The sequence below is a fragment of the Papio anubis genome, chromosome 17 (genome assembly GCF_008728515.1).
Source record: "Papio anubis isolate 15944 chromosome 17, Panubis1.0, whole genome shotgun sequence".
Lineage (NCBI taxonomy): Eukaryota > Metazoa > Chordata > Mammalia > Primates > Cercopithecidae > Papio > Papio anubis.
In genome coordinates this window covers 15,568,305-15,586,669 of record NC_044992.1, presented here as the reverse complement: position 1 = coordinate 15,586,669, position 18,365 = coordinate 15,568,305, and the positions used below count along the sequence as shown (strand labels likewise).

The following is an 18,365-nucleotide window of genomic DNA, read 5'->3' as shown; positions in this document are numbered from 1 at the left end:
CCACAGCCCTTGCTGGCTGCCTGGCAGTCCCTGGACACCTCTGCACTCCTCCCCATCCTTTTGTCCCTCAGGCCCATGAGAGATGCTTTCAGAAGATGGTTTTCCTGTCTTCTGTTCATTGGAACTTGTGGGAGCAGGTCTTCTGGTGGTTCACAGAGCCCTTGGGCCCTCACTGTACATCTGCTGTCTCGGACCCTCCCCTCCCCTCCCACATGTCCCGCTGTTCCCTGGGCATGACGTAGCCTGACATGTACCCTTTTCACCCAGTCACTCATGCATTCATCCACAATGTGCTTTCCTAGCCTGTGCCAGCATCGTGCTGCATCCTGGGGTGTACGACAAGGCCCCGGCCCACAAAGCTAGCGCACTGGGTGCAGAGAGACTCTAAGTAAGGACATGGTTTAATGGGATAACTAGAGATGGCGGTAAACCAATGCAGTGGCTGAGAAGTCTCTCCAGGTGGGTGAAGTGAGGAATGGGGGTGCAAAGACCATGGGTGAGAAAAGAACTTGACTGTGGTGAGACTGGGGGGTGAAGGCCAACCATGCACAGCCTCAGGCTATGGTAGGGCATGGGGATTTCACCCTCGGTGCCTTGGCAGCGCGGTAAGCAGGGGAATGGTACGATGCGGCTTAGGTTTTAAGTCATCCATCTGGCCGCTGTGTGGAGTGGTTACGGGGGAGCAGGAGTCCAGCTAGGGGCCCACAGTGCCCACCAGGAGCTGCAGAGAGAACATGTTCAACGAGGTCCGAGAAGTGACAGCTCGATTCTGCCAGAAGAGGGACAGCGCATGGGTGACCTGACAGGAGAATTCAGTGGCATCCTGGTTACAAGTGGAGGAGTTTGCGGGGGAGGGGAGGCAAAAGAATAGATGAGGACGTGAAGGGGCGTTGATCTAGGGTACTGAGGGTGGCTTCCTGGTGCTGCTCTGACAAAGCCCCACAAACCTAGCAGCTTAAAACAAGCAGGGCCAGAAGGCTGACTTCGAGGTGTGGGCTGCGCTCCTGCCAGAGGTTCCAAGGGAGGATCTGTTGCCTCTTCCAGCTTCTGGTGGCCGTCCTTCATTCCTTGGCTGTGGCCTCCACCTTCACATGGCCTTCTCTGCAGATTTATCTGCTGAGTGTGATCGCATGAAGGGGCCACCTAGATAATCCAAGTAAGCTCCTTCTCTCAAGATCCACAGAAGGCAGTATTTGTGGGGTTTTGGTTAGTTGTTTTTTGTTTTGGCTGTATAAGCGCATAGTCAGAGGTTCTGGGAATTAAAATATGGACATACGTTTTTTAGGGGGCCATCATCCAACTCATTCCCATGGGAATGATCTGGAAGAGAAAGATAACACTGATGCAGAAAAAGGGTGAACCCAAGGAGGGAGCTCTTGGGAAAGCTGCAGGATACGACCTAGAGCCAGATATCTTCCTGCCGAGCTTTTTTATTTATTTATTTTTTTTTTTGAGACAGAGTTTTGCTCTTGTCACCCAGACTGGGGCTCACTGCAACCTCCACCTCCCAGGTTCAAGTAATTCTCCTTCCTCAGCCTCCCGAGTAGCTGGGATTACAGGTGTACGCCACCATGCCCTGCTAATGTTTGTATTTTTAGTGGAGACAGTGTTTCATCATGTTGGCCAGGCTGGTCTCAAACTCTGACCTCAGGTGATCCACCTGCCTCGGCCTCCCAAAGTGCTGGGATTACAGGCGTGAGCCACCGTATCCAGCCCCTGACAAGGTTTATTTCAAACATTACCAGTGAATTTTATGGGACAGGAATTATAGCTCAATTTTTGTGTGTGTGAGACACAGTCTCACTCTGTCGCCCAGGCTGGAGTGCAGTGGTGTAATCCTGGCTCACGGCAACCTCTGCCTCCTGGGTTCAAGCAATTCTCCTGCCTCAGCCTCCCGAGTAGCTGGGTTTACAGGCGTGTGCCACAACGCCCAGCCAAATTTTTGTATTTTTAGTAGAGACGGTATTTTGCCATGTCGGCCAGGCTGGTCTCGAACTCCTAGTTTCAACTGATCTGTTCGCCTTGGCCTCCCAAAGCACTGGGATTACAGACGTGAGCCACTGTGCCTAGACTATAGCTCAATTTTTTTTTTTTTTTTTTTTTTTTTGACAAGGAGTTTCACTCTTGTCGCCCAGGCTGGAGTGAAATGGCGTGATCTCGGCTCACCACAACCTCTGCCTCCTGGGTTCAAACGATTCTCCTGCCTCAGCCTCTTGAGTAGCTGGGATTATGGGCACCCACCACCACGCCCAGCTAATTTTTATGTTTTTAGTAGAGACAGAGTTTTGCCATGTTGGCCAGGCTAGTCTCGAGCTCCTGACCTCAGGTGATCCACCCTCCTAAGCCTGCTAAGTGCCGGGATTATAGGCGTGAGCCACCGTGCGCTGACCTATAGCTCAATTTTTTAAAGTTTTGAAAAACATTCAGAACCCCCCCGCCAACTCCCACCCTAAGTGGAGGCCACATTTTCACTCAAGGCACAAAGTCTTGCTAAGAGGTCTTTAATCCCTACCTCGAAGACCAGATACATGAGGCGCAGAGAGAAGCCTCAATGTAGCAAGAGTAGGGAGGGTGACCAGTCAAGGTCCAGGGATAGGTCAGATAAACATGGCGCTGGACCCATCCGACCAACTAAACCCTCCCGGATCCACCCTCTTTCAGTTCCACTAGGAAAACAGCTGGCCTCAGCCCCACCAGAGACTCAGTGCCAGAGGGCCAGGGAAACTGAGTCTACCAGCAGGGAAGGCCCCCACAGTGGGTGTGGCATGAAAGGAACAGGATTCAAGCAGGGAGGAGGAAGTGCTTCTCCCTGAGGGTGAAGTGAGAGCTGGGAGCAGCTTTGGGCAGGGCCCACACCCTCCTGCTTGTAAACGCCCACCTGCCCCGGCCCAGGAGCTGCACGCACCACTGGGACGGGACCCCCTGCCAGGCCCCAACATCAGGAACTGTCTATGGACTTGAACCAGAGGCAATGGACTTCTGTTTGTGGCCAGCCCTGTCCTGAAGGCAAAGGGCAGTGCCTGGTGTGAGCAGACACTCCTTTTCCCAGCCAGGCCAAGGGTGTCATATTTGTCCCCGGCATTCCCTCGGGGCTCCCCTCCCTTCTACACTGTCATCTGTCATATCAGTAAACACCTAAACACCTTGGCAACGCGGTGGCAGGTGGGGGCTGTGGTCTCTGCGGCTGCAGGCCTCACATTTGGAGCCCGTGAACCGGGAGGAATTGGGGGTAGGTCCCAGGACTGTCCTTGCCTAAGCCCTCACTCCCTGCACCTCACCCTCCTTATTGCTTGGCTTCAAAGGAGAGACACCTCCTCCCAAACAGGGCACTTCCGACTTTACTCTCACCTGGACTTCCACGACCCCAGGAGGGCCTCAGGGCCAAGTCAGAGTTTGGGGCGCCCTGCACTCAGCCTGTGTCAGTCAAGTGAAGAGAGCTTCAGGCCCCAACTCTAGGAGGGTTCTCAGATAGGTGGAACCAGATGTCCCTGGTTAAAGATCCCACTGCTGGAATCCCCCGACATCCCACTCCAGAGATTCTGATTCAGTACAACCAGGTGGGGCCCTGTAATCTGTATTTTAACCTCCTCCCAAGGGGCCATGAACTGCTAGGCCAGTTGAGGGAAGGCCTGCCCCAGGCACCAGCCCCCGCAGAGGGAAGCCCTGGGGGCCCCAGTACACCTCTCCCACCCACCAGGGTTGGGGTGGTGCTGTGGCCAGGTCAGATGAGTACCTCTGGGGCAGGGAGCTGGGGACTGCCTGTGCACTTCTTCCAGACCTCCAAGCTCTGTGGAAGGGCCAGGAAGGCAGGATGGGGCGAGCCTCAGTGTTCTCCCTTCCTGCCCTTGGCAATGCAAAGAAGTTCAGGGCCTGTGATTCACAGCACTTTCCCCTTAACACGCCCACACCCTTTTTTTTCAAGACCCCACCCAACACAAACCAGGACAAGAAGGAACAGATTTAAACTTTTATAGAACTTCCTGCTCCCTGTGGCCTGGGAGATTGTTCCAGTAACTCCTCTCTGGGTCTCTGGTCTCTGCCAGGGCAAGTCCAAGGGGTTTCCACTAGATGGACAACTCAGGCTGGGGCTCGTGACTCCTTTGCTAGATGCAAAACATCCAAGAGGCCATCAGGTAGCAACGATGACACCAAAAGGCAGGGGGAAGGGACCCAGAAGAGAGAGAAGAGACTGCTGTCCTCCCTAAGCCTTGGAAATCCCTGGGCTGTCACACCTGATGGGAGGCATGAGGCCTCCTGGTCCAACAGCATGGGCAGCAGCATGTAGAGCGGCCAGACACCCACATGTGGCTCACAGCCGTCCCAAGCAGGAGGTTCCTGTTCCTGTTGGGATCCACAACACAACCCACAGCAACCAAGCCCAACACATCTGCCTACTCAAATGGCCTCGGGGAGCATTCTCCCGCTCCATTCCCACAAACACATTCCCCTACAACCACCAATTTACTGCAGGCAGGCTCCTCCTCCAGAAACGGCAGAGCACTTTTCTCCCTGTCTCCCAAACACAGTGCCACACATGGCCCTGCAAGGTGGCCATGGGTGGGGACATGGTGCCAGCTGTGAGTTCAAACCCCGGCTCTGACACCCATCCCTGATACACCATCCTGGGCAAGACTCCAACCTCCCTGAGCCACCACCCCTCCTCTATGAGATGCAGGTTACAGCACCTATCCTCTGGTATTACTGCAAGGACTGCTGGGGACATGTTTGTTATAAACTGTCTGCACAGAGTTGGCACCCAATAAATGACTTCCTTCCCTTCTTTCCTAGTCTGTGATTTAGTTTCCCTGTCTCAGCTCCAAATTTACAGAGATCTCAAGCTCTCCTCAGAAATGCCAAAGTGGCCCAGGCACCAAAAACAGAGAATAAATACTTTCTACAAACTCTCAATGTTGAAGTCAAAAGCTCCAACTGGGCCGGGCGCGGTGGCTCAAGCCTGTAATCCCAGCACTTTGGGAGGCCGAGATGGGCGGATCACGAGGTCAGGAGATCGAGACCATCCTGGCTAACACGGTGAAACCCCGTCTCTACTAAGAAATACAAAAAATAGCCGGGCGAGGTGGCGGGCGCCTGTAGTCCCAGCTACTCAGGAGGCTGAGGCCGGAGAATGGCGTGAACCCGGGAGGCGGAGCTTGCAGTGAGCTGAGATCCGGCCACTGCACTCCAGCCTGGGCTACAGAGCGAGACTCCGTCTCAAAAAAAAAAAAAAAAAAAAAGCTCCCAACTGGGAATCCACTCTGGTCGCTGGCTGACTCCATCCCCTGAATCCTAGACTTTCTCAGCGTGGGAGAAAGAGTGGACAGGTAAGTTCGCCACCATTTTCCGCACTTCTCAGCCTGCTCCCCGACAGGGCAGCAGGAGATAAACGGTTGCACAAGGGCAGGGAGGCTGTAAGGCCGTTTGCCAGACACCAGGAAGCACTGTAACTCCTTTTAAAAGTATATGGAGGTAATCTGAGTCACCATTAAACACGCAGTAACAAGTGTCGGTAGCGTTGCCCAAAGTTAACGGACACATTCCCCTGGGATGGGCCGGGCAGCCTCTCCGCAGCAGGCACATTCTGAAGCTGGCTCATGCGTGTCCATCCTGACGGTGCGAATGCCCAGCGTCCCAAGTTGCCATGCCCTTGGTGGGAAGCTCCCGGGACTGCGTCTGGCCGCCGCTCTGGACCCGGGGCCCCGCTCTGGGGCGGCCGCTCTCGTGGACACCGCCGCTGCGGGCGAGTGTTAGGAACCACCTTCGCGGCAGGGGTGGAGATGTGATCACCAAACCTCCCGCGCCCCGGGCTCCACCCGCCCACGAGGGTGACGCTTTCCCCTGGGTTTCCAGGGCGCCTCCCCGGGCGCCGCACTCCCCGGATCCCCTAGAGCTGTCCCTACGCGGATCTCCTTAGAGGGACACGCATCCGAGACGTCTTGGGTGCCCGGGCGCACTTGTTTAGCGGGGCAGGGTGGCCAGGCTGGAAACCAGACTTCCAAGCGCCCCGCGTGCCGCCAGCCTGTCCCGTCTCGGGTACCCGAGGGAGGAACCCTGGCCCTACGAGAACGACCCATTTGGGAGCTCCGACGGGGCCCCGAGTTCGGGGGACGCCGAGCGTCTCACCTGAGCGGGACACAGACGGCCAGGTACCTGTCGACTGCCACGGCCATAAGGCTGAAGATAGAGCTCTGCGTGAGCACCAGCACGAAGCAGGCGAGGAAGAGGCAGCCGTAGAAGTCAGTGCAGAAGCCCAGGCTGATGGTGATGGCAAAGGGGATGGCGAAGAGCCCCACGGCCACGTCCGCCGCCGCCAGGGACACCAGGAAGTAGTTGGTGGGCGTCTGCAGCGCGCTCGCCGTGCCCACCGCGGCGCACACCAGCACGTTGCCCGCCACCGACAGCGCGGCGATGACCAGCTCCAGCGCCACGTACAGCGCGTCCTGTGTCTCCAGCAGCATGGCCGGGCCGGCCAGGCCCCGGGCGTCCCCTACCGGAGGCGCGCCGGGCGCTGGGCAGCCGCGTGAGCCCCGCCGGGCATGGCCGTAGCGCCCGGACCGCGCCTCCGCCGGCCGCTTCTGAGCCTCGGGGCTGGGGAGCTGCCGGCCGGGACCCAGGGGTCGGGGCCGCGGCCAAGAGGCGGTACCCATTGGCCGGCGCGCCCGCCCGTCTCGGGCTGGGCGGAGCACCACCCCCTCGCCCAAGCCCAAAGTTCGCGCCCGCGCGGGGGCCCTACGGTCCAAGCGCAGCGCCGCGTCTTGGTGGCGGCGGATAACTAACAAATTGCCCCAACTTCCCGTCACGCTCGAGCTCGGAGGCTGCGTCCCAGCGCTCGCACGGCCTTCCAGTCCGGGCGGCTCCTGGGATGGGGCCGGGCTCTGCCCCCGGCGGCCGCCGGTCCCAGGAACCGCCGCGAGAGGACCCCCCAGGGCCACGCACCCCCGGGAGGGGCGAGCTCACTCCATGCTAACCCTGCGCACCCCGGGCAGGCCGACTGGATGGGGTGCTGTCGGGCAGGCAGGGAGCCGAGGCCGCAGTCTTCGCTCGTGCAGCAGTCTCGGGCAGCGCGGCACCACCCTAGCTGTCCCCAGGCCGCGGCGCCGGACTGCAAGGAGCCCTTGGGGGCTGCAGCCCCGGCCGCCTCCCCGCTGCTCAGCGCTGTTCTCCACCCTCGCCCCTCCACCCGCTCCCCCGCCACTGTCCTACGGCCCCGCTCTGCCTTCTTCCTTAAGGCAGGCTCGTGTCCGTCCCATCCTCGTCCACCGCCCGAAAGTACCAGTGTTCCCCGGGCCTTCTTTCTTCTTTCCTTCACACTCACCCTGGATCGGCACCGGCTCCCGAGGCCTCCCACGTAGCCCTCACACCCTTAACTCCCAAATCTCCTGCTTCACCCCTAACAGCCTCCTGAGGACCAGATCCTAACATCCCACTGCTGACTGCGGGACTCGCCAGGAGAGAGACTGGCGGCCCCAAATTCAACAAGTCCAAAACCAAGCTCATCTCTAATTCTCCCCAAACCTGTGCTGCCACCTTTTCCTGGGACCCTGTTCGTTACTGACCTCGCAACCCTCACCCACCCTAGGAAGTTTGCTGACACCCTGAGCCTCTGCCTTTCTCCGCGTCCCAGTGATCAGCAGTGCTGCTGGTTCTGCTTCCAGAGCCTTGCTTCCCTCTACCCACAAAGTCCTGCCCCAGTCCCTTCTCACCACCTGCTTCTGCCATCGCTCCCTCTCTGCCTGTGGGTCCTCAGCTTCTGCAGCCCTCACCACCACCATTGTTCTAGAGCACGCCTGGCCACGCTATTTCACCACATGAAAGCCTTTGCTGACAGTCACCAAAGAGGATGGGTAAGGAGGTTTTCCAGAAACAGGAAAAGGTGCTTGTAAAATCATGTTAAACAAAAAGCAAAACATGGGGTGACTGCTAAAGGGTACAGGACTTTTTAGGGTGATAAAAAATTTTCTCAATGTGGTGACGGTTGTACGGTTCTGTGGATATACCCCAAAGCCACTGAACTGTACACTTGAAAGGGATGCATTGTGTGGCACGTAAATTGTATCTCAAGGTAGCTGTAACAACAACAACATGGCTCATGCCTATAATCCTAAAACTTTGGGAGGCCAAGGCGGGAGGATTATTTGAGGCCAGGAGTTCAAGACCAGCCTGGCCAATGTAGGGAGACCCCATCTCTAAACAAACAAACAAACAATAAATCAGTCAGGCATGGTGGCAGGTGCCTGTAGTCCCAGCTACTTGGGAGGCTGAGGCAGGAGGATCATTTGAGGCCAGGATTTCGAGGCTGCAGTGAGCTGGGATCATGCCACTGCCTTCCATCCAGGCTGGGCAACAGAGGGAGACCCTGTCTCTAAAAAAACAAGAAGAAGAAAAACCCCTCAGCTCTCCACAGGCATGAACAGTTAACATCTGTCCTTGTACCGAGGACAGCAAAATGTCAAAAGCACACACAATATACCTCCTAGCTGGGTAGGATGATTATAGGGAATTTGTTCTATTTCCCTTGAGGTTTTGTTACTTCCATAATGAAAACACTTGATTTATATATCAAAATATTGGCAAACCCACACATTCCATGTCCTGGTCACCTGAGTTCTGGAATCACCTGCTCCACCAGCCATGTTCCCATAGCACTTGACACAAACTTCTGCTGCCACACAGAAGGCCAGAGAGATCAGGCAGCTCATCCAATAGCACTTTCTTGGAGTGGCAGAGGGGAAAGGGTTAGAGGAGGCTTCCTGGGGTACTGGCTTTTACAGAGTGAGGGAGGCTTCACAGTGAGGCGGTTCCAGTGAGGCGGTTCCAGCCATGCCAGGCAGAGGTGGTAGTTAGGAGTTTGCCCAAAGATGCCACCATGCCCAGAAGAGTGGAGAGAAAAAGGCCTAGTGGGGAAGGCTCTGGTTGCCAGGCTGGAGAGTTGGGTCATCCTGCTGGGACACCAGTCCACAGAAGTCACAGGGCGAGGTGGGGATGGTCACAGCGCTATCCAAAGGAGTGAGTGGAGATTTTGCAGAGGGAGAGGGGGCGAACAGTGTCTGGCTGGTTGCTATGAGTGGTTCCTGCATGCCCTGCAGCTGCTGGGCCTGGGCTCTGCTCCAGCATTTTCTGTGCCCAGAATCCCCATTTCCCCTTTTCAGAGCCCAACCTCCATCAGGAAACCTTCTCTGAGTCACCCAATGTATTAGGCCATTCTTATGTTGCTATAAAGAAATATCTGAGACTGGGTAATTTACAAAGAAAAGAGGTTTATTTGGCTCACAGTTCTGCAGGCTGTAAACCATAGTGCCAGCATCTGCTTGGCTTCTGAGGGGCCTCAGGGAGCTTTACTAGTGGCAGAGGGTGAAGTGGGAGCAGTCATGTCACATGGGGAAAGCAGGGGCAAGAGGTGGGGGAAGGTGCCACATCTTTTTTAACAACCAGATCTCGTAAGAACTCACTATCATGAGGACAGTACTAAAAAGGATGGCACTAAACCATCCATGAGAAACTGCTCCCATGGACCAATCACCTTCCACTAGGCTCCACCTCCAACACAGGAGATTACACTTCAGCATGAGATTTGGGAGGACAAATTTCCAAACGATAGCACCCAAGTAGGAAGTCTCCAGCACAGGGCTGTACCCTGTTCCCTTCTATGCTGCAGTCCACCAAGTTTCCTGTCCCTGGTGTCCCTCACCAGCAGAACTTCCCCTTCTCTGTCCTCTCCCCACCCCAGCCCCACCTGGTACCCTTTGACTCACACAACCACACACTCCTCTTCACGAAGTCTATGTGAAATGAATAATACACCATTCATTTTCTGGACTCCTTCAACCCCTGATCTATGCTAGGATTTGAGTTGGACCCACTAGGTCCATGGGGGTGCCAATTATTATTATTAAATATTATAATAATTATTATTAACAGGCTATTATTCAGGAAACACGAGGAAGGGTGGAATCTGAAGAGAGTCATGGAATTTAGTCTTTTTTTTTTTTTTTTTTTTTTTTTTGAAACAGAGTCTCACTCTGTCACTGAGGTTGTAGCACCATGGTGGGATCATAGCTCACTGCAGTCGCAACCTCCTGGGCTCAGGTGATCCTCCCACCCCAACCTCCCAAGTGGCTAGGACTACAGGTGCACACCACAATGCCTGGCTAATCTGTAATATTTTGTAGCGACAGTGTCCCACTATGTTGCCCAGGCCAGTCTTGAACTCCTGGGCTCAAGCGATCCTCCCATCTCGGCCTCCCAAAGTGCTGGGATTACAAGTGTGAGCCACTGCACCCAGCCAGTTTAGTCCTGAAAGCAATTGGTGTGCAGTGAGCAGAGCCCTGGTCTTAGCAACAGAGAACCCAGGTTTGATTCCCAGTTCTGCTGTTGATGTTAGACAAGTCAATTAATCTTTCTAAGCCCCTATTTCTAGATCCTGACTCCTGGAAAACAACTGCAGTGATGAAAACATTTGGGTAGGTTAGGACTACAGCCCTAGAAACTCAAGTGGGCTTTTCACTGGTGAAAGTGGAAGGGTATGTTTCGTGAACAAACTGACCCTCCATGGACCTCTTCCAGACTGCTAGTACACATCCTCTCATCTCTCACCTCTCTCATCCTGCCTCAACTGCCAGAGCAGAATCCAGGTGGCATGCAGATGGTCCCAGAAATGGCATGAAAGACCCAGGCTCTCTCTGTGTTTCTGCTCTGCCCTCTTCAGAGCTTTCCTCTTAGGCTTGTTGCCACATGGTTACAAAAAGGCTGCCACAGCTGCAAGCATTGCTTGCTCATGCAACCTCACTCAAAGCAGAAGAGGGCTAGCCTCCCTACCATTTATCATGGGGTGAAGTTGTGGATCATGTGCTACCCTACACCAACCATGAGCACAGGGAAATGGAATGATCATGCCTGGTTTTGACCAAATATGGTTTATTCCATGGGGAAGAAAGAGGGGCATACTTTTCCCAAATATGTTACCATCCAAATAAACTCGGGGCTCTATAAAATAAAGAGGAAAGGAGTACAATGCACATTGCCCCTCAGTGTCTGTGTGAGTGTCAGAGGGAACTTTTAACTCTAACCTGAGAGCTCCAGGCCTCACTGGCTTGTACCTAAAGATGGCACACATCAGGAGTCACAGCCTGCATTTCAGAACAGCTGACTCTCTCCAGGTGTCAGCTCCCCACAAAATCCATCAAGCACTTCTGGAAATCAACAAGGATTTCTTACTGTACCTCAACTTTCTACTTCTCTTTGAAATCCAAGGACTTGTTACTGGTGCAAACTTGGGACTGGCTCCAATTTTCCTGAGGATGAGCCCAATCCCAGGAGGCTCCTCAGTCTCTGGTCAGTGAATGACTGTTGGGTAGGTCTTGCCAAGTCTCCAGAGGCAGCTCTGCACCCCACAGATGGACCCGGCCAGACTCCTGCACCACTGCACACACACATCGCATATTCCCAACACTGATGGGCTTTAAGTCCTCGGACTAAAAGACTTTGCCTTCTATTTCTTCTGTACTGTCTTTCCTAAGGTTCTTGAACAATGTTTGCAAAATAGTGAGCCCTTAATAATGTTACCACACATATTGTTTCAGAAGTAAAGTGGGTGCCAGACAGTGCACCTCAATTTCCTCAAATCTGAAATGAGAATGAAAGTTAAAATAAGGACCAAATTATATGATAAATAGAGAAGCACATTAAAGAGTATTCATTCCATATATGGATGAAGTAATGTTACACATACATTCACTCTGCCCTCAGACATTCAGAGAAAATGTAACTTGTTTATGCTCTGAATTGTCTTGAACTTCTTCAGGCTCCCCCAATCAAACAGGCAGTGGAGACAACTTGGATTTTCCAATTAACATTTTTTGAGTCCAATTACCAAGATGGTGGTGAAGGGAAGCCCCAGAATGTCTGCTTTGCAGTGGTCCTGGTTAATCAGTTCAGAGTTGTGTGAAAAGACAGAATACTCCAGGAGGAATGTTTCCAAGAAAGAGTAGAAAGCAGCAGCCAGGTGCTGTGGCTCACGCCTGTGATCCCAGCACTTTGGGAGACAGAGGTGGGAGGATCACAAGGTCAGGAGTTCAAGACCAGCCTGGCCAACATAGTGAAACCCTGTCTCTACTACAACTACAAAAAATTAGCTGGGCTTGGTGGCGGGCACCTGTAATCCCAGCTACTCAGGAGGCTGAGGCAGAAGGATCGTTTGAACCTGGGAGCTGGAGGCTGCAGCAAGCCGAGATCCCACTGTTGCACTCCGGCCTGGGCAACAGTGCAAGACTCTGTCTCTCTGTCTCAAAAAAGAAATAAACAAATAAAGTTAGAGTAGAAAGAAGCAATTACCTGCTATGTTTGATGTTATGGAGAGATATTTGCTATACATTTGGAGATCTTAGCAAATAGTGATAGTTACTAAGAAAAAATAAGGGAAGCAATTAGTAACTATAAAAAAAAAAAAGAAAGTTGAAGAAAGAAAATGCAGCAACAGTACATATGTTTCAGTGTAAACATAATTATACAGTCAAAATACTGTGAAGCAGATTATTAACCAAGTGATACTGTCTGCTGAGCTCAAGAGGATGTTTAGAAATATGTAGGCATGTTTTTGGTTCCCACTGTTATATAGCCATCATTGGCAATTAGTGGACAGAGACCAGAGATGTTAAATATCCTTTACAATGAAGAATTGTCCCACCAAAATGCCATTATTGCTCCTACTGGGAAACTCTGATATAAACACTGAATATGAGCCGGGTACAGTGGCTCATACCTGTAATCCTAGCACTTTGGGAGGTCAAGGTGGGCGGATCATGAAGTCAGGAGATCAAGACCATCCTGGCTAACATGGTGAAACCCCAATACAAAACATTAGCTGGGCCTGGTGGCAGGTGCCTGTAGTCCCAGCTTCTCAAGAGGCTGAGGCAGGAGAATCACATGAACCTGAGAGAGAGGTTGCAGTGAGCCGAGATCGCACCACCGCACTCCAGCCTGGGCGACAGAGCAAGACTCTATCTCAAAAAACAAAACAAAACACAACACAACACTGAATACTGATTTAATGAAAAAATTTGATAAATCTCTTTTCCTTCCTTCCTTTCTTTCCTTCCTTCCTTTCTAACTTCCTTCCTTCCTTCCTTCTTTCCTTCCTTCCTAACTTCCTTCCTTCCTTCCTTCTTTCCTTCCTTCCTTCCTTTTTTTTCTCTCTCTCTTTCTTTTTTGACAAAGTCTCACTCAGTTGCCTAGGCAGAACTGTAGGGCTCATGTGATCCACTCATGTTGGCCTCCCAAAATTCTGGGATTACAGATATGATCCACTACAACCAGCATGATAAAACTGTCTTGAAGAAATGGAGACATGGAAAAGTGTGTGTGTTTAGGGGTGGGTAAGGGAAAAGTTTAAGCCACAGTTGCCTGAGATGTCAATACCAGGCAGGACTAACAAGCAGCTGGTAAAAAATTAAAAATAAAAACTAAAAAAGGACATGTCCATAGGAGGCTTTGAAAAGCTCTTATTCAGGCCAGGCTTGGTGGCTCACGCCTGTAATCCCAGCACTTTGGGAGCCCGAGGTGAGTGGATTACCTGAGGTCAGGAGTTCGAGACCAGCCTGACCAACACGGTGAAACCCCATCTCTACTAAAAATACAAAAACTAGCAGCGTGTGGTGGCACATGCCTGTAGTCCCAGCTACTTGGGATGCTGAGGCAGGATAACTGCTTGAACCTGGGAGGCAGAGGTTCCAGTGAGCCAAGATGGTACCATTGCACTCCAGCCTGGGTAACAAGAGCGAAATTCCATCAACAGAAAAGAAAAGAAAAAGAAAAAAGCTCTTATTCCTAGGAATATTTTTTTTATTATTATTATTATTTTTTTTTTTTTTTTGAGATGGAGTCTTGCTGTGTCGCCCGGGCTGGAGTGCAGTGGCCAGATCTCAGCTCACTGCAAGCTCCGCCTCCTGGGTTTACGCCATTCTCCTGCCTCAGCCTCCCGAGTAGCTGGGACTACAGGCGCCCGCCACCTCGCCCAGCTAGTTTTTTGTATTTTTAGTAGAGACGGGGTTTCACCGTGTTAGCCAGGATGGTCTCGATCTCCTGACCTCGTGATCCGCCCGTCTCGGCCTCCCAAAGTGCTGGGATTACAGGCTTGAGCCACCGCGCCCGGCCATTCCTAGGAATATGTAAGGCTTTGTGCATGTGCATAGGCCCAGGAAAGACATGAAAATGCCATAATCTGTCACCTTTGGCTGACTTTGAGGCTGTGCATAAGCAGGAAATGAAGGCTAAAGTAGAGTTGTCAATCGTGAAAGTGTACCCCAACACACACACTAAGCCCTTCTGCAAAGGCTGGGAGACCTATAGATTCAAGGCATTTAAGGAAACTGCTATGCAATTATCAGCTGACCGCTAAGCTAACTAGGCAGAGACTTTAGCTGCTGTATGTGACAAAAAATACAGACATCACATAATTTGTCTAGGAAATTCACTAAACAAATGAACAGCAACAACAGCAACAAACAGTATCAACCACAAACCCTGGGGAGGCAGGATCCAATTTTCAGAGTTGCCACATTGTATTATTTTAAATGTTGTGCTTTGAACAAAATATTATGAGACATGCACATAAGAAGGAAAACATGGCCCACATACAGGAGAAAAAAGAAACAATAGAAACTGTTCCTAAGAAAGTCGAGATGTTGGGTTTACTAAGCAAAGACTGTATGTAGGTATGTTTTATTTATTTTTATTTACTTAATTTTTTTAGAGATAGAGTCTCACTCTGTTGTCCAGGCTGGAGTGCAGTGGCACAATCATGATTTGCTACAGTCTCGAACTCCTGGGCTCCAGTGATCCTTTTGTGTTAGCCTCCTGAGTAGCTGGAACTACAGGCATGTGCCACCATGCTGGCCAATTTTTAAATTTTTTTGTAGAGATGGGGGTCTCATTTTGTTTTCCAGCCTGGTCTCAAACTCTTGGCTCCAAGTGATCCTTCTGCCTCAGGTGCCCAAAGTGCTGAAATTACAGGCATGAGCCACTGCACCTGGGGCCTAGACAAAGATTTTAAATCAGCTATTTTAAACATGTTCAAAAAATTAAAAGGGGCCAGGTGCAGTGGCTCATGCCTGTAATCCCAGCATTTTGGGAGGCCGAGGGGGATGGATCACCTGAGGTCAGGAGTTTGAGACCAGCCTGACCAACATGGTGAAATCCCATCTCTACTAAAAAAATACAAAATTAGCTGAGGGTGGTGGCTCACGCCTATAATCCCAGCTACTTGGGAGGCTGAGGCATGAGAAGTGCCTGAACCCAGGAGGCAGAGGTTGCAATGAGACAAGATTGCACCACTGCACTCCAGCCTGGGTGACAAGAGACTCCATCTAAGAAAAAAAAAAGAAGGCCGGGCGCGGTGGCTCAAGCCTGTAATCCCAGCACTTTGGGAGGCCGAGACGGGCGGATCACGAGGTCAGGAGATCGAGACCATCCTGGCTAACACGGTGAAACCCCGTCTCTATTGAGAAATACAAAAAAAAACTAGCCGGGCGAGGTGGCGGGCGCCTGTAGTCCCAGCTACTCGGGAGGCTGAGGCCGGAGAATGGCGTGAACCCGGGAGGCGGAGCTTGCAGTGAGCTGAGATCCGGCCACTGCACTCCAGCCTGGGTGACAGAGCGAGACTCCGCCTCAAAAAAAAAAGAAAAAAAAAAAAAAAAAAAAAAAAAAAAAATTAAAAAGGAATCATGTCTAAAGGATTAAAAGAAAGATGTCTCACCAAATAGAGAATCTCAAAAAAGAGATGGAAATGATGAAGAATCAAACAGAAATTCTGGAGTTGAAAAATAAAATAACAGGCCAGGTGTGGTGGCTCATGCCTGTAATCCCATCACTTTGGGAAGCCAAGGGGCAAGGAGGGCAAGTCACTCAAGGTCACGAGTTCGCGACCAGCCTGGCCAACATGTTGAAATCCCGTCTCTACTAAAAATAAAAAAAATTAAAAAGTAGCTGAGCCTGGTGGCACGCTCCTGTAATTCCAGCTACTCAGGAGGCTGAGGTGGGAGGATCACCTGAACCTGGGAGGTGGAGGTTGCAGTGAGCCAAGATCGCCATACTGCCCTCCAGCCTGGGTGACAGAGTGAGACTCAATCTCAAAAAAAAAAAAAAAAAAAAAGTACAAAAACAAATGAAAAATTTAATAGAAGGGCACAACAGCAAATTTGAACTTGCAGAAGTAAAAATTAGTGAACTTGAATGCACTGGTCAATTGAGATAATCCAATTTGAGGAACAGAAAGAAAAAAGATAAAAGAAAAATCAATAGAGTTTCAGAGACCTCAGGGGTATCATTAAGTGTACCAATATATGCAAAATGAGAGTACCAGAAAGAGAGTGAGAGAGAAACAGAAAAACTTAAACATAATGGTCAAAAATTTCCCAAATTTGATGAAAAAAATAAATATGTACATCAAAGAAACTCAGTGAACTCTAAATGGGATAAAATCAAATATATCTATACCTAGACACACCAAATTGTCAAAAGCTAAAGTCAAAGAGAGAATCTTCAAGGCATCAGGAGAAAGGTGACTTATTATGTACAAGGAACCCTCAATAAGATTAACATCTGACCTCTAATCAGAAGTCATGGAGACCAGAAGAGGCATCTACCACGACATACTAAAAACTCTGAAAGAAAAAAACTGCCAACCAAAAATTCTCTATCTAGTAAAAATGTCTTTCAAAAATGAAGCAGATATTAAGAGGGAAACAAAAATTCACTAAGGGATCTACAATAAATACTAAAGGGATTTATTCAGGCTGAAATGAAAGCACACTAGACAATAACTCAATATGCATGAAGAAATAAAGTACACCAGAAAAAGCCACTACAAAGACAACTATAAAAGAGTATAAAATGTAAATACAGGCCAGGCGCGGTGGCTCATGCCTGTAATCCCAACACTTTGGGAGGCCAGAGTGGGTGGATCATTTGAGGTCAGGAGTTTGAGACCAGCCTGGCCAACATGGTGAAACTCTGTCTCTACCAAAATATACAAAAATTAGCCGGCATGGTGGCATGTGCTTGTGGTCCCAGCTACTTGGAAGGCTGAGGCAGGAGAATCATTTGAACCCAGGAGGCAACAGTTGCAGTGAGCCAAGACTGCACCATTGCACTCCACCTTGGGCAACAGGGCGAGACTCTGACTCAAAATAGATAGACAAATAAAAACACAGCATCAAACAATAATTAGAAATATGTGCTGATGGGCACATAATGTATAAAGATGTTATTTGTATGCTGTTAATAGCCAAAAGGAGAGGAGGAAATGGAACAATATAGGAAAAAAGCTTTTTTATATCATTATATATTCTGACCTTTTAACAAATAATTGACAAGAGAATTAAAATGGTACACTAGATAATATCTATTTAACAAAAAAGAAGTCAACAATGGAGGAATAGAGGAACAAAAAGGATATAAGATATATAGAGGATGTGCGTGGTGGCTCACACCTGTAATCCCAACACTGGGAGGCCAAGGTGGGCAGATCACAAGGTTAGGAGTTTGAGACCAGCCTGGCCAATATGGTGAAACCTTATCTCTACTAAAAACACAAAAATTAGCCAGGCATGGTGGCATGCACCTGTAGTCCCAGCTACTTGGGAGGCTGAGGCAGAAGAATTGCTTGAACTCAGGAGGCAGAGGTTGCAGTGAGGTGAGATTGTGCTACTGCACTGCAACCTGGGTGAGAGAGCGAGACTCCATCTCAAAAAATAAATAAATAAATAAATAAAATATATACTATGATCAGGTGGGATTCATCTCAGGAATGCTAAGTTGGTTTAATGAATAAGATTTAGTTATGCAACATATGTTATTAATAGAATAAAGGAAAAAATAACATGATCATCTCAATATACACACAAAAAGTATTGGGTAAAATCTAACATTCTCTCATGATTTAAAAAAATCAACTAAATAGAAATGGAGGGAAATATCTTCAACCTGATAAAGCACATCTATGAAAAACTCAAAGCTAATATAGCATACTCAATGATAAAAGACTGCAAGCATTCCCTCTAAGATCCGAATAAGACAAGGATTTTGCTCTCACTTCTTCTATTCAGAATTGTATTGGGGGTTCTAGCCAGGGCAATAAAGCCAAAAGAAAAAATTAAAAAACAAATAATAAGAGGCATCCAGATTACAAAGGAGAACTAAAACTCTCTCTCTCTCTCTCTCTCTATATATATATATATATACACACACATATATGTATATTGCAAATGCCATAATCTTGTATACAGAAAACCCGAAGAGATCCACAAAACAAAAACAAAACCTCTTAGAACAAATAAATGCCTTTCAGCAGGGTTGCAGAATACAAGATCAGTATC

The 18,365-nt window shown here is 50.1% G+C and overlaps 1 protein-coding gene across 1 annotated transcript in view; it reads right to left on the bottom strand.

Moving 5' to 3' along the window:
• Nucleotides 1–6,778, bottom strand: part of ADORA2B (adenosine A2b receptor) — a 30,141-nt gene extending 23,363 nt beyond the window's left edge. The window contains exon 1 of the mRNA XM_003912391.5: nucleotides 6,121–6,778. Within this exon, the coding sequence (XP_003912440.1) occupies nucleotides 6,121–6,644 (524 nt within the window). The 5' untranslated portion in view covers nucleotides 6,645–6,778. The remainder of the gene's footprint in view (nucleotides 1–6,120) is intronic.
• Between the last annotated feature and the right edge of the window lie 11,587 nt (nucleotides 6,779–18,365).